Source organism: Saimiri boliviensis, chromosome 17, assembly GCF_048565385.1.
Source record: "Saimiri boliviensis isolate mSaiBol1 chromosome 17, mSaiBol1.pri, whole genome shotgun sequence".
Taxonomy (NCBI): domain Eukaryota; kingdom Metazoa; phylum Chordata; class Mammalia; order Primates; family Cebidae; genus Saimiri; species Saimiri boliviensis.
In genome coordinates, this window is record NC_133465.1 from 58,709,711 (window position 1) to 58,722,634 (window position 12,924).

Genomic DNA, 12,924 nt, shown 5'->3' on the forward strand with positions numbered 1-12,924 from the left:
AAATGTGAACTGATGGCAACCATCTCTCTGGTCTTTTTTTTTTTCCCTTTTAAAAAGTGGTGTTAGGAACACTTAACATGAGATCTACTCTCTTAACAAATTTCGAAGTGAACAATCTAGTACTGTTGACTATGAGTACGTAGGGTTCCCCAGTTATCTCTCAATGAACACTTAAGGTTGTTTACACATCATGGCTATTGAGAACAGTGCTGCAATGAAGATGTGGGCACAGGTATCTCTTTGAGATCCTAATTTCCGTTATATTGTGGATATATACCCAGAAATGTGATTGCTAAGACCTAAGATAGTTCTATTTTTGATACTTTGAGAATCTACCATATCATTTTCCATAGTGGCTGTACCATTTTGCATTGCTACCAGCAGCAAGCAAGGGTTCCAGTTTCTCCACCTCCTTAGCAACAGTTTTCTTTTTTGTTGTTGTTGTTTGGGAATAACCAACCGTCTTAGTCCATTTTTTGTTGCTATGATACGGTACCACAGACCAGGCAATTTATAATGAAAAGTAATTTGTTTCTTATAGTTCTAGAGGTGGGGAAGTTTCAGGTTGAGGGGCTGCATCTGGTGAGAGTCTTCTTATTGTGTCATAACTTGGCAGGTGGCACTATAGGGTGGGAGGTGCACTTAAGAGAGAGCCAAACTGGCTTTTATAACAGATCCACTCCCAAGATAACTAACTTACTCCCGAGATAACCAGCAATCGCCTGAATAGATTTATCCACTCATGAGGGCAGAGCTTCTGTGACCTAATATTTTCTTAAAGGTCCCACCTGGTCCTACTTTTTCATACCATCACAATGGTAATTAAATTCCAACATGAGTTTTGGAGGGGACACTCAAACCATAGCACCATCCTAACAGATGTGAGTTGATATCTTATTGTGGTTTTCATTTTCATTTCTCTGATGACTAATTACATTTAACAGTTTTTCGTGTACATGTTCATTTATGTATATTCTTTGGAGAAATGTCTATTCAAGTCCCTAGCCCTTTTATTTGTTTGTTTTTTTGAGATGGAGTCTTGCTCTGTTGCCAGGCTGGAGCGCAGGGGTGCAATCTCAGCTCACTGCAACCTCTGCCTCCCGGGTTCAAGGGATTCTCCTGCGTCCGCCTCCTGAGTAGCTGGGACTACAGGTGCCTGCCACCATGTCCAGCTAATTTTTGTATTTTTGGTAGAGACTGGGTTTCATCATGTTGGCCAGGACGGTCTCAATCTCTTGACCTTGTGATTTTCTTACTTCGGCTTCCTAAAGTGCTGGGATTATAGGCGTGAGCCATCATGTCCAGTCCGTTAGCCCATTCTTAATTGGGTTATTAGTTTTTTGCTACTGGGGGTTAGGCCTTCCCTATATACAGTCATGGGTCACATAATGATGTCTTAATCAGTAATAGACTACATATATGACAGTGACCCATAAGATTATAACGGAGCTGAAATAGTCTATTGCTTAGAGATATCATAGCCATGATGACATCAGAACATATTACTCATGTGTTTGCCAGGATGCTGGTGTAAACAAACTTATTGTGCTGCCAATCATAAAAAGTATGCAACTGTGTACAGTACATAATACTTGCTGATGATAAATGAGTATGTTACTGGTTTTATGTATTTACTATACTATACTTTTTATCATTATTTTAGAGTGTACTACTTCTACATATAAAAAAAAGTAAACTGTAAAACAGCCTCAGGCAAGTACTTCAGGGAGTGTTCCGGAAAAAGGCATTGCTATCACAGGAGATGACAGCTCCACATGTGCCATTGCCCCTGAAGACCTTCCGGTGAGACAAGACGTGGAGATAGAAGACAGTGATGCTGATAATCCTGACCCTTGGCTAATGTGTTTGTGTCTTAGTTTTTAATAAAAAATTTTAAATAGAAAACATAAGTGAATAATTTTAGAAATAGAGAATAGCTTACAGAATATAGATATAAAAAAGAAATTATTTTTGTATAGCTGTACAATGTGTTTGTATTTTAAGCTATGTGTTATTCCAAAAAAGTTCAAAAGTTAAAAAATTTTAAAATTTATACAATAAAAAGTTGCAGAACACTAAGGTTAATTTATTATTAAATAAATTTTAAAAATAAATTCAGTGTGGCCAAAGTGTACAGTGTTTATAAAGTCATATACAGTAATGTTCCAGGCCTTTGCATTCACTCACCACTCTCTCACTGACTCACTCGGAGTAACATCCAGTCTTGCCAGCTCCATTCACAGTAAGTGCTCTATACAGATGCATCATTTTTTATCTTTATGCCTATTTTTACTCTATCTTTTGCTGTGTTTAGATACACATGTTCTTATTGCATTACAATTGCCTGCAGTATTCCCTGCAGTCACATGCTGCACAGGTTTGTAGCCTAGAAGCAACAGGCTATACCACAGAGCCTAGGTTTGCAATAAGCTATGCCATCTAGGTTTGTGTAAGTTCACTCTGTGATATTCACACAATGATGAAATTGCTGCACAACCCATTTCTCAGAAAGTATCCCTTTCATTCAGCTGTGCATGACTGTATTTTGGACATTAACCCTTTACCATATATATGATTTGCAAATAATCCTCCCATTCCACAGGTTGCCTTTCACTTTGTCAATTGTTTCCTTTGCTGTGTAGAAGCTTTCCTGTTTTATATCATCTCATTTGCTTATTTTTGTTTTTATTGCCTACGCTTTTGTTGTCATATCCATGAACTCGTTGTCAAGATCAATGTCATGAAGCTTTCCTCCTATGTTTTCTTCTGGGAGTTCCATAGTTTCAGGTCTTATGTTTACGTCTTTCACCTATTTTGAGCTGATTTTTTGTGTATGGCATAAGATGGGGTCCAATTAATTATTCCACATGTGAATATCCTGTTTTCCCAACACAACAGGTTGAAGAAATGATCCCTACCCCATCATGTATTCTTGGTACTCTTTGTGAAGATCAGTTGGCCGTATACTCAGGGATTTATTTCTGGGCTCTATTCTATTCCATTGGCCTATATATCTGTCTTCACACTAGTACCATATTATTTTGATTTGCGTAGCTTTGTATCTGGTTGTTATTTCTATAAATGAGAGTCAATTTGGTGGAGAACAAAAGGGTGGGGTGAATCAGTAATAATGAAAAGGAGAAAGTTCACAAGGAGAACTAGGGGAAGGGTATGTAATAATACACCGTTTAGTGTTGCTGGCTCCTTGGATGGAAGAGAGTAGGTTCTGACCAGATATTCCAAGATTTGCTAAAGTCACCTTCCACCTTATTTTCTAACTGAATACCTGATCTTCAGCTTCACCCTTCAACCAGGAACTTATCCTGCATAGTTAGTTTCTTAAAGTTCCTCAAATAGGGTAGAAATCTAGATATATTCCCCACAAGTTACATATCTCTTCTTCTCCTCCATCCTACTCAAACTGCCTTCCTGATATAGGATTATATAATTGAGCCTCTGGTTAGAAGAGCAGGAATTCATCATCAAATAATGTCAGCAACAATAATTTTTAATACTCTGTTTCTCAAATAAATGTTTGTCTTTTCATCATTTGAAAATAAGGAAGATTTACATTTCATTTCATAAAACATCATTACATATATTAAAGGTGCAATGATTCTCAAATTTTGCTTATTCCTTGTGGTTTCATGATATATTTCTATACAGCCATGAGCTGGACAATGAATTATAGCATTGCTTTTACATTTATATTACACTATAGAAATATACTTTTCCACACTGTTATTATGACTTATTTCTCCTTATTATCACTTTTCTCACCTAAATCTTAAATGATCTATTATTTGCTATAAATTCTAGGTATTAAAAAGGACCCTAAGGCTACTCTTCAATTTTTTCTGTCTATGAAAATAAATACATCATGATGGTGCTGTCACCAAAATTTACATAAATTTGGAAATGTTAATAGATTTGAAATAAAATAATTAAGTTTACCTCTTGGTTCTGCCACTTGTTAACACTTGACCTAACCTGTCTCTCGGTCAATTTCCTCTTCATAAAAATAATAATCAATTTCATTTATGAAGGTTCCTGTAAAGGCCTGATACTCACAACCCTTTTCTGAAGTCCACTAATTTTTTATAGAAATAACTATGTCTACACTGAAAAGTCTCTGTAAGTTTTGGATAGGACAACACAATACCAGGACAGCCCCTCGTGCATCACTGGACCATGACACTTGCTGTATCAGCTCTTACATCTGCTCTCTCTTCTATAGTTTACTTCTTGCAGAATCCAAAAAATAATCTCTTTCTTTTAGTTTTCCTTTTGAATGACTGTGGATCAATGTAACTGACAAGGAACAGTGAACATGTGGTGCCATTTCCAAAACAGCAACCATGTTTACCTTTGCTGACGAGCGGCTTGGGGGAAAAGCTTTAGGATCTCTGCATGGAGGGGCTCCACTTGTGCCATGTTCTTCACCTTCATCTCCAGCAGGTAATCTTTGCCAAATTTGCTTTTCAGGTGTTGGATGGAACCGATGCATCTGGAGGTAGGAAGAGGATGAGGTCATATGAGAAAGGAGAAAAACATCATACAGTATAATGTTTGAGAACCTTGATTCGCTGCTTGCATTGTCTCAAGGTCCCTATTGTTAGACCCAGGCACAGTCGTTTCAGCTGTTTTCAGTGATCTCTCCCTGCCCACAGACAAGATTTTCCAGCAATGCACCTTAGGTTCAAGAGTGTGTCCAGGACAGGCACTCACCTCAACCTCCCAGACACCATGATGGCCACTCGGTCACACACGGCCTCAGCCTCTGCCATGTAGTGGGTGGTCAGGAGGGCACCCCTTTCCGTGTTTCTAAAGGTGGCCCGGATGGCCTGCCTATATTGTCAAGAGATTATTTGCAATTTAGGAAATCTTCTAATTAATCAGAAAGTGATAAAGAAAAGAATTTTTAACTGGCATGCATGGGAATAATTAGCAAAAAGAGATTAAGCCAAAGAGGGCTCTTAGTATGGCAAGGAGGATAAGGAAGGGCAAGCTAGGCGAGAGCTGTTAAACTGGAATCGTACATCCAAAAGGGGTGTTTACAGAACACAACATTCAGTACAGGACTGTATTCAAATAGAAGCGCTAAGCAAGAGAGGCTTGTTTATGAGAAGTCTGTTAAAGGGGAACAGAATGACATAAAATTTAGCAACAGCAACTCACAACTTAGTGAAAAGAAAATAAATGCACAGTAAATTCACACAATGACAACCACATTTACACCTTAATGAGAACTACTGTTCTCATGCTAAGTACTGAACACTAAGTGACTGTTTCAGTGATCTCTCCAGAAATGCACCTAAAAGATCAACTGAGCACTTAATGAAACTCAAGAGTGAGACCTACAGGCCCTGACAATGGTAATTCTTCAATGGGAAATGGTTTTATTATCAGGGATTTTTAAAAATTTTTTTGCAAAGTATTGGTTTTACAAGTGACATTGATAGTTTGTGTTTTTTTTTTTCCTCCACAAGAGTTTAAGGGACAATTTTTACAGAAGGAAAATGGTTCACAAACTCCATGCAAGTCATTCATGCTGGCCCTGAACATGGTAATATTCCTCACCACATTTGCTGCTGTCCCTCGGGGTCCATCCCGGTCGACGGCTCATCCAGAAGCACCACTGACGGGTTCCCCAGGATGCTCAGCACGAAGCACAGCTGCAACGGGAGGAACAGTCCGTCTGGTTCCCATCTATGGCATTTGCAGAGCAACACCAAGCCCTGCCCATACCTTTCTCTTTATTCCCTCTGATAAAGTCTTCACCGGGGCCTTCAGCTGGTCCTGCAGCTTGAGTGCATCCACTAACCTGAAGGAAACAGTAGAGCCGTACAGTCTTCTTGACAAGGAGGAAGGCCAAGCAAGGGTGGAGGAGCAGAGCTCAGAAATACAGTTCTGGAAATACATGTGGTGGTGGCGGTGGTGGGGAGGAGGGGTAATATTACTGGCTGACTTGCTCCCACACAAAAGATAATGTTGCCTTTTGAGGAAATGGAAGGACATGTCATGATATCTAAATAGTTGTTCTATGACAGTCTAAATTTTAGTTGGCTGGGTGTGGTGGCTCCCAGCACTTTGGGAGGCCGAAGTGGGTGGGTCACCTGAGGTTAGGAGTTTGAGATCAGCCTGACCAACATGGAGAAACCTCATCTCTACTAAAAATACAAAATTAGCTGGATGTGGTGGCTCATGCCTGTAATCCCAGCTACTCAGAGGCTGAGGCAGGAGAATCACTTGAACCTGGGAGGCAGAGGTTGCCATGAGCCAAGATCATGCCATTGCACTCCAGTGACAAGTGTGAAATTCCATCTCAATAAATAGACAAATAAATAAATTTTAACATATTTGATATATTTTACCAATGAATACTTTCAATTTTTAATTTTATTATTATTATTAGAGACAAGGCCTGATTCTATCCCCCAGGCTGGAGTGCAGTGGTTCAATCTTGGCTCACTGCAGTCTCTGCCTCTTGGTTGAAGTCATCCTCCCACTTCCGTCTCCTAAGTAGCTGGGACCCCAGGTGTGCACTACCACCATGCCTGGCTAATTTTTGTATTTTTCTATTTTTTTGTTTTAGAGATGGCATTTCGCCAAGTTGCCTAGGCTGGTCTCAAATTTACGAGCTCAAGTGATCCGTCTGCCTTGGCCTCCCAAAGTGCTGGGATTAGAGGCATGAGCCACTGCACCCAGTCTTGTAAAATTTTCTTGTTTAATAGGAGAAAGAAAATTAACATTTTGAAATCCAGAAGAAGTTTCTAGTTGTAAATCTACCCAGTGTGACCTGGGTTGGTATTTAGCGTCTCCCATCCTGAATTTCCTCTGAGGTTCGTCACTGCCGACCTTACCCTCCACCCTCCCTTGTGGCTCCTCTGTGTACCGTGTGATGGCAACCTCGGCATCCTCTTTCCTCAGCCCTTTCACGGCGGCGTACACCTCCAGGTGCTGCCTCACTGTCAGGCTGGGCCACAGTGCGTTCTCCTGAGGGCAGTACCCCAGGAACCCCAGGGCATCCCCTTCGGCACTCCCTTTCAGTAGCACCTGCAGATGAAAGTTCCCTCTGAGAACCTACCTTCTGCACTACTTCTTTGAGTATTTCCATGACCTCTTTCTCTTCATGAACCCAGAAATACTAGAAAAACTCTAGGACCTCAGTGGGTTGAATAATCTGTAATCATTTTGCGGTGGAGAAAGGGTTATCAGAAAGTAAACACATGAAAATGAGTGTGTGCACAGCCAGCAATCCAATCTCAGCTGAAGAATCCAATATCCCATAAATGTGGTGCCTGTCCATCTGGCCAACAGTTGATATGCATTCTTTAAATTACTGTCAAAATGAAGCATACTGATTGAATTAGTATTTAACTTCACTCATGGATCGACATCTTTTGTTAATCCAAATACCGCCTATGTAACAAGTGCTGTGTTGCCTGTGGGTACGGTGGAAGGTGGAATAACCAGTGCCTCTGTTATTTGGCGTTTTCATTCTACTGAATAAATGAATCAGGCAATAAGCAAGTAAATAAATGAATACACAAAGTAAAGGCAGATCAAAAGTGGTGCTGTTGTGGATATTCAAGAGGCTTGGGTAGAGAATAACTGGGGAAGTGACAGTAGGTAGGGTAATTACAAAGAGCCTGTCTGCTGAGGGGCCATTTCTACAGAAAAGGAGAAGGTGCTAGTCATGGAAAAAGGGCAAGAGGCAAGGAATTTGGGGCAGAGAAAAGAGCGAGACCAAAGCCCTGTGTGGGGATGAAGCTTGATGTGGAAACTTGATGCAGAGGACAAAAATGTAGCCGGAGGGATGGGAAGGTCAGCTCCTGCAGGTGCCTTCAAGATAAGGAGGGATGTGTCCTTCCACCCATAGAGCAGGAAGAGGTTGCTGAAAGTATTTAATCAGGAGAATGTATAGGTTAAAAGAAAAACTCACACTGGCTGATCCAATTAAGCTCATTTTGTGACACTCAAATAGCTGGCTTTCTACTTCAAATCAGACTTACCTTTTAAAAGATTTCATTCCAATGTTTCAGTGAGCAGTTATCTCCTTTCCTCCCATGCTTAATGAGAAATAAAATACTGATTTAGGGTCCAGGTGGTGATTGAGTTGGACGGTGTCCATGATTGAAATTAAGAAGTAAGTTAGAGTTGGCCAAGCCACCAGCAGAGAGGCATCTTCATGAACATTTGCTCTCACCGTGGCTACAGAGGGATTGTGAATATCCATTTTCTCTTCTTTCTTTAGTGCGATATTTGTCAATAGCATTCCAAGCTGTCTTTTCCTTTCTTGGCTTGACTACTAGCCCCTTTCCCATGGTACAGTTTCACAGACCTGTGCCTTATATTCTGCTCTGCACTTTCCCTGGACATTCTTTGTAAAAGAGTTCTTAAGGTTTTTTTTTTTTTTTTTTTTTTAAATTGCATTTTAGGTTTTGGGGTAGGTTTTCTATCTTCTGCCATGGAATTTGGGAGAAAATGTTTTATCTTTATGCCATGATGTTGCTCTGTTAGATAAACCTGAGCTCTTTTTCTAAAAGCTTTTAGAAAAAGAGCTCAGGTTTATCTAACAGAGCAACCTAGTCACCTTTGTAAAACCTTTGCCTAGCAACCTTATACAACTAAATTGCAAGTATAATTAAAGTCAATTTCACCTCTTCGTATCTCATTTTTGAGCTATTTCTTGAAAATACTGCCAAGAAATAGTTGCATTTGCACAAAAATGTGTGTTCCAATGGCTAAGCACTTTGTGAAGGACAACTGTCTAATACAGATTTTTTTTAAAAAGTTTTACTAAATATTAAATATTACATACTGGAAAGACAGTGCTCACTAAAAATGCAAATCCACATGACCGATGGCAGCACAAATAGGATTTGTATGAATTCTGACATTGATTTCAGCTCTGATGCTGAACATTGTCTTTCAATGCCTTTAATAATTACTCCTTGAAAGCAGTAAACCACATTGCTATGCGTGTACCTATGCAACAATCTTGCATGATCTGCACATGTACCCCAGAATCTAAAGTACAATTTAAAAAATAATAATAATATAATAAGAATTACTCCTTGATGGTGGCCACAGCCTGTCTGCATCCACCACAGCAAAGATACTGGCTGCAGCAAGGGAGGCATCTTAATGCCTTTAATAATTATCCCTTGATGGCAGTGGCAGCCTGTGTGGAGTGGCCACAGTGAAGATGCTGGCTGTAGCAGTGGAGGTATGGCTGGGGCTGTGCACTCTGGGGAGCTGGTGGAGGCCAGAAACAGGCAGGAGCCCTGCCCTTTACTGAACTGGGGCATCCCTGTGCTCCTGGGGGGCTGGTGCATGCTCCAATTTTGGAGCAAAGTTGTGGCCAAGCCCAGGCACTGTCATGACCCTGCCAGGTGTGTGAGCACTCAGGGTGGCACTGACATGCCTCCTGCTGCCTCAGCCCCCTCTGGACTTTGAGCCCTGACAAGCATAGGAAAGAGGCCAGGGGGGTGCTAATGGGAGCTTGGCACAGGCCTGCAGGTGCCCCTCAGCACAAACAGCCTGGGTGCCATGGATGGCATGTTGATGGCTGGAAGCAGACAGGTTCCTGGATAGAAAGGAGTGGGTCCTTGGTGAAACCCCATCTTCAGGCCAGGGATGGCCTGAAGCCTGGGTGCCAGGGTGCCAGTTCCAGGTGGAGTCTGTGGTCCAGAATGAGAACTTATGGTGCTTTTTCCAGGTCCGCCCATGGCCACCCATGGACCAATCAGCCCGCACTTCCTCCCTTCTGAGCCCATAAGAAACCTGGACTCAGCCAGACTCACACAGATGTAGGGACTACCAGCTGCAGAAAGGAGCTACCCACTTTGGATCTCCTCTCAGCTGAGAGCTGGATAGTAATTGGGATGGCCTGCCTGTAAATAGGAGCTACCCACTTTGGGTCTCCTCAGAGCTGTTCTGTCACTCAGTGAAGCTCCTCATCTCCAGTTGTCCACATGCCTCATTCTTCCTGGATGTTGGACAAGAGCTCAGGATATGCTGAATGGTGGAACTGAAAGAGCTGTAACACGAACAGAGCTGAAACATGCTCCCTGCTTGCCACAGGGAGCCCAGACTTAGGGAGTCCCTGAGCCAGGACTGTGACACCCTCTTTAGGGCTCTGTGCTTCCTGTCATCTCCAAGCTTCTGGATGCCACTATGTTTTTTGGTGCCTGCAGTGAAGGCTGCTTGCAGTATGCCTGGCCCAGCCACAGCTTTACATGGAGCTGGTGCCTGTGCCAGTGCCTGGAGCTGCCTGCCCCACCACAAGCAGCATGCCTGGCTGTGTGCAGCAGCCAGACCCCATGCTTGCTCATACACCCATCACTGCTCTGCATCTGGCTTGCCCTTGGTAGGCTTGGGATCTGGGCTGGTAACATGAACCAGCATCCTCCTGAACCAAGTGGGCAGAATGAGTCCAGTGGGTCTGAGCAAAACTTAAGCAAAGGTGCCACCAGCTACAGAAGTTGTGACTGGAAAAGTAACACCTTTAGGATTTGGCAACACCCTTTCAGACTTAACTTTTGTTTGCCTTTAAGTGATAATTTGTGAACTTATTCTCCTGCGTATTTCATTAATCACTTCAGTTATCTAATTCTTAAGTGACATTTGTTGTTTTTAAGGTCATCAAATCTTATAAATCTATTTCACCATTAGATAACATATTTTGCACCTAATTCACCTACCTGTCCAGCAGTTGGTTTTGTGTCTCCAGTTATCACCTTAATGGACGTGCTTTTGCCAGCTCCATTATGTCCTAATAGTCCTAAAACTTCACCTGAAAAAAAATGATTATACTTAATATTAATCTATTTTAATGGTAACATTAAGAGTAAAACATAGTTGAAGTCTATGTGACAAGCATTTGCTGTTAGTTGTCATTTAATAATCACAACTACCCTGAGAAGGTGTTATTGTACTCTCTTCTTATGTAGTTGGGGCAGAATCTCTCAATGATGAGGTTACTTTGCAAAGTCACATGATGGGAAGTGGCAAAACCACTCTTGGAAGCCAAGTGAGTCAGATTCTGTCTCCTGTGATTCTAACCTTGGTGCAATAATGGCACAAACTGAGGTCATCTAACACTTGCTGGCCTCGCCTTCAGAGTGTGCTGGCACAACCTGTCAGTCCTTTTGTGAAAAGCAATGAACATTAGGAAATCAACTGTGTTCATTTAATAGAAATCTTATGATTTCAGAAGCTCATCTTATTAGAGAGCTTGTGGTTTCATTGTAGATTTGACTAGGCTCCTCTTTGTGGGTGAATTAATTTAAGTTAGAAATGAACATGTAAGGGAAGCTGTCATTGTCACTCTCCTCTGCGTCTGCATGTGAACCAAGAGGTGGTGTCCAGAATAATGCTCATTAGGAGCCAGGAAGCTCTAAGGAGGGCTCTGAGCCTGCAGTGAAAGAGCCCCATGGCCAACCTTTTCTAACGCAGAAGGAGACATTTCTTGTGGCTATCTTTTTCTTCATCTTGGAAAAACAGCCTTTCCTCTTCCCTGCATACTCCTTGCGTAGACAGCTGGCAATGATGACTGGCTTCTGTAAATGACAAGAAGTTGTGACAGACCTTAATTCTCTCCACTAACTTTGATACAAAGTTTCATCTTCCCATTGGTTGGACCCTTTGTTGCCCAAGCCATGCCTCGGAGAAGAACTTCTATTTGGTGACATGCTCCTCGGCCATGCCCCTATCCTAACACCTGGTTTTGGAGAGGAGAGACTATCATTTCCTCTCCTACAAAGGCAGTTTTTTTCAGGAGCACATTATTTTATACAGCTTGCCTGTCCTTTCAGAATAAACAGGGGCAATGAGATTTAGAGAAGCACTGATTATCCTCAAATGATGAAACAAATGCTGTGGGCTGGACTTGACCCTGAATTTGTACTGTGCACTTTCTCCATCAAGCAATGATACTTGTTGCTTAGCTCAGTTTCTGAAATTCTTTCTTGGCTTTAATAATTTCTATTGCACTCTATTTTTAATTTATTCTAAGAACAACAAAAGAATTAACTTGACTTTTAATCTGCTCATTTAGTTGCAAAAATGGCAACTACCTACTAAAATAATGATCATTTGTAAGGAATAGAGAAACTCAAGATTATTTGAGAATTAGGCTAGTCGATTGACTAATAAAAAACATTTGTGTTACATTTTACCTCATCAAAATTAGTAGAATTCAAGGCATTTGCTGTTCTCACTCTTTCCATCTGAACATCTTCATCTTCCCCTTCTGGTTCTTCTGGATTTTGACACACATCACTGCTTCTTGGATAAATTCTAGGGTCCAAACCATCCATTAATAATTGATTTCTGGCTTTCATCTTTGTACAAAAAGTTGCACTCTTTAAAGCTCATTTTTGAGTAGTATGAGCAATTAACAAACGATCATAATCTCCCTTCACAACTCCCATCCCCTTACAACTTCCTTATCTATACAAATATGTTTTTATTAATATCAATAATAACTTGAAATAACTAATAGCTGACAAAGGATTCTTATATGATAACTCAATAAAGTACTTTTTCTGGGAATCCTAGCTTTGACACCAAAATGTTGACATCTTATGTTTTCATGAGGAAAATGGGACAGGATATTTGTAATGAGGAGTTTCTAACGACATACAAGTTAGATGCTTGATCTCTCATTAAGCCTGACCATTTCTTTGGAATATGTGACATATTTACTTTTCCTCTCCATTCTAAGTCTGATCATATCCAGGATGTACTTATTCTAGTCTCTCTTCCCCATGTGCCTCCTCCATACTGATCTCGGAAGATTTCCTGAAGGTCTGCTTTCATCTTGGCAGTCTCCCATCCAACTTTCTATAATAGCAAAAGATGAAATTTATGTGGTATGGGAGACCCAGAGGGAGTAAGATGCTTATGGTTCCTTCT

At 41.1% G+C, this 12,924-nt stretch overlaps 1 protein-coding gene across 5 annotated transcripts in view; it reads right to left on the minus strand.

Moving 5' to 3' along the window:
• Positions 1-12,924, minus strand: part of ABCA8 (ATP binding cassette subfamily A member 8) — a 98,610-nt gene that overhangs the window by 2,515 nt on the left and 83,171 nt on the right. For 3 of the 5 annotated variants that reach the window (XM_010342488.3, XM_003931788.4, XM_074388907.1), the window contains 8 exons: positions 12,186-12,306; positions 11,450-11,567; positions 10,710-10,801; positions 6,896-7,056; positions 5,749-5,824; positions 5,581-5,675; positions 4,729-4,848; positions 4,367-4,507 (listed from right to left, as the gene is read on the minus strand). In XM_010342488.3, coding sequence (XP_010340790.1) covers positions 4,367-4,507; positions 4,729-4,848; positions 5,581-5,675; positions 5,749-5,824; positions 6,896-7,056; positions 10,710-10,801; positions 11,450-11,567; positions 12,186-12,306 — 924 coding nt within the window. Of the gene's footprint in view, positions 1-4,366; positions 4,508-4,728; positions 4,849-5,580; positions 5,676-5,743; positions 5,825-6,863; positions 7,057-8,572; positions 10,046-10,709; positions 10,802-11,449; positions 11,568-12,185; positions 12,307-12,924 lie in introns of those variants that run through there. The other 2 variants (XM_074388905.1, XM_074388906.1) reach the window with 2 other exon arrangements.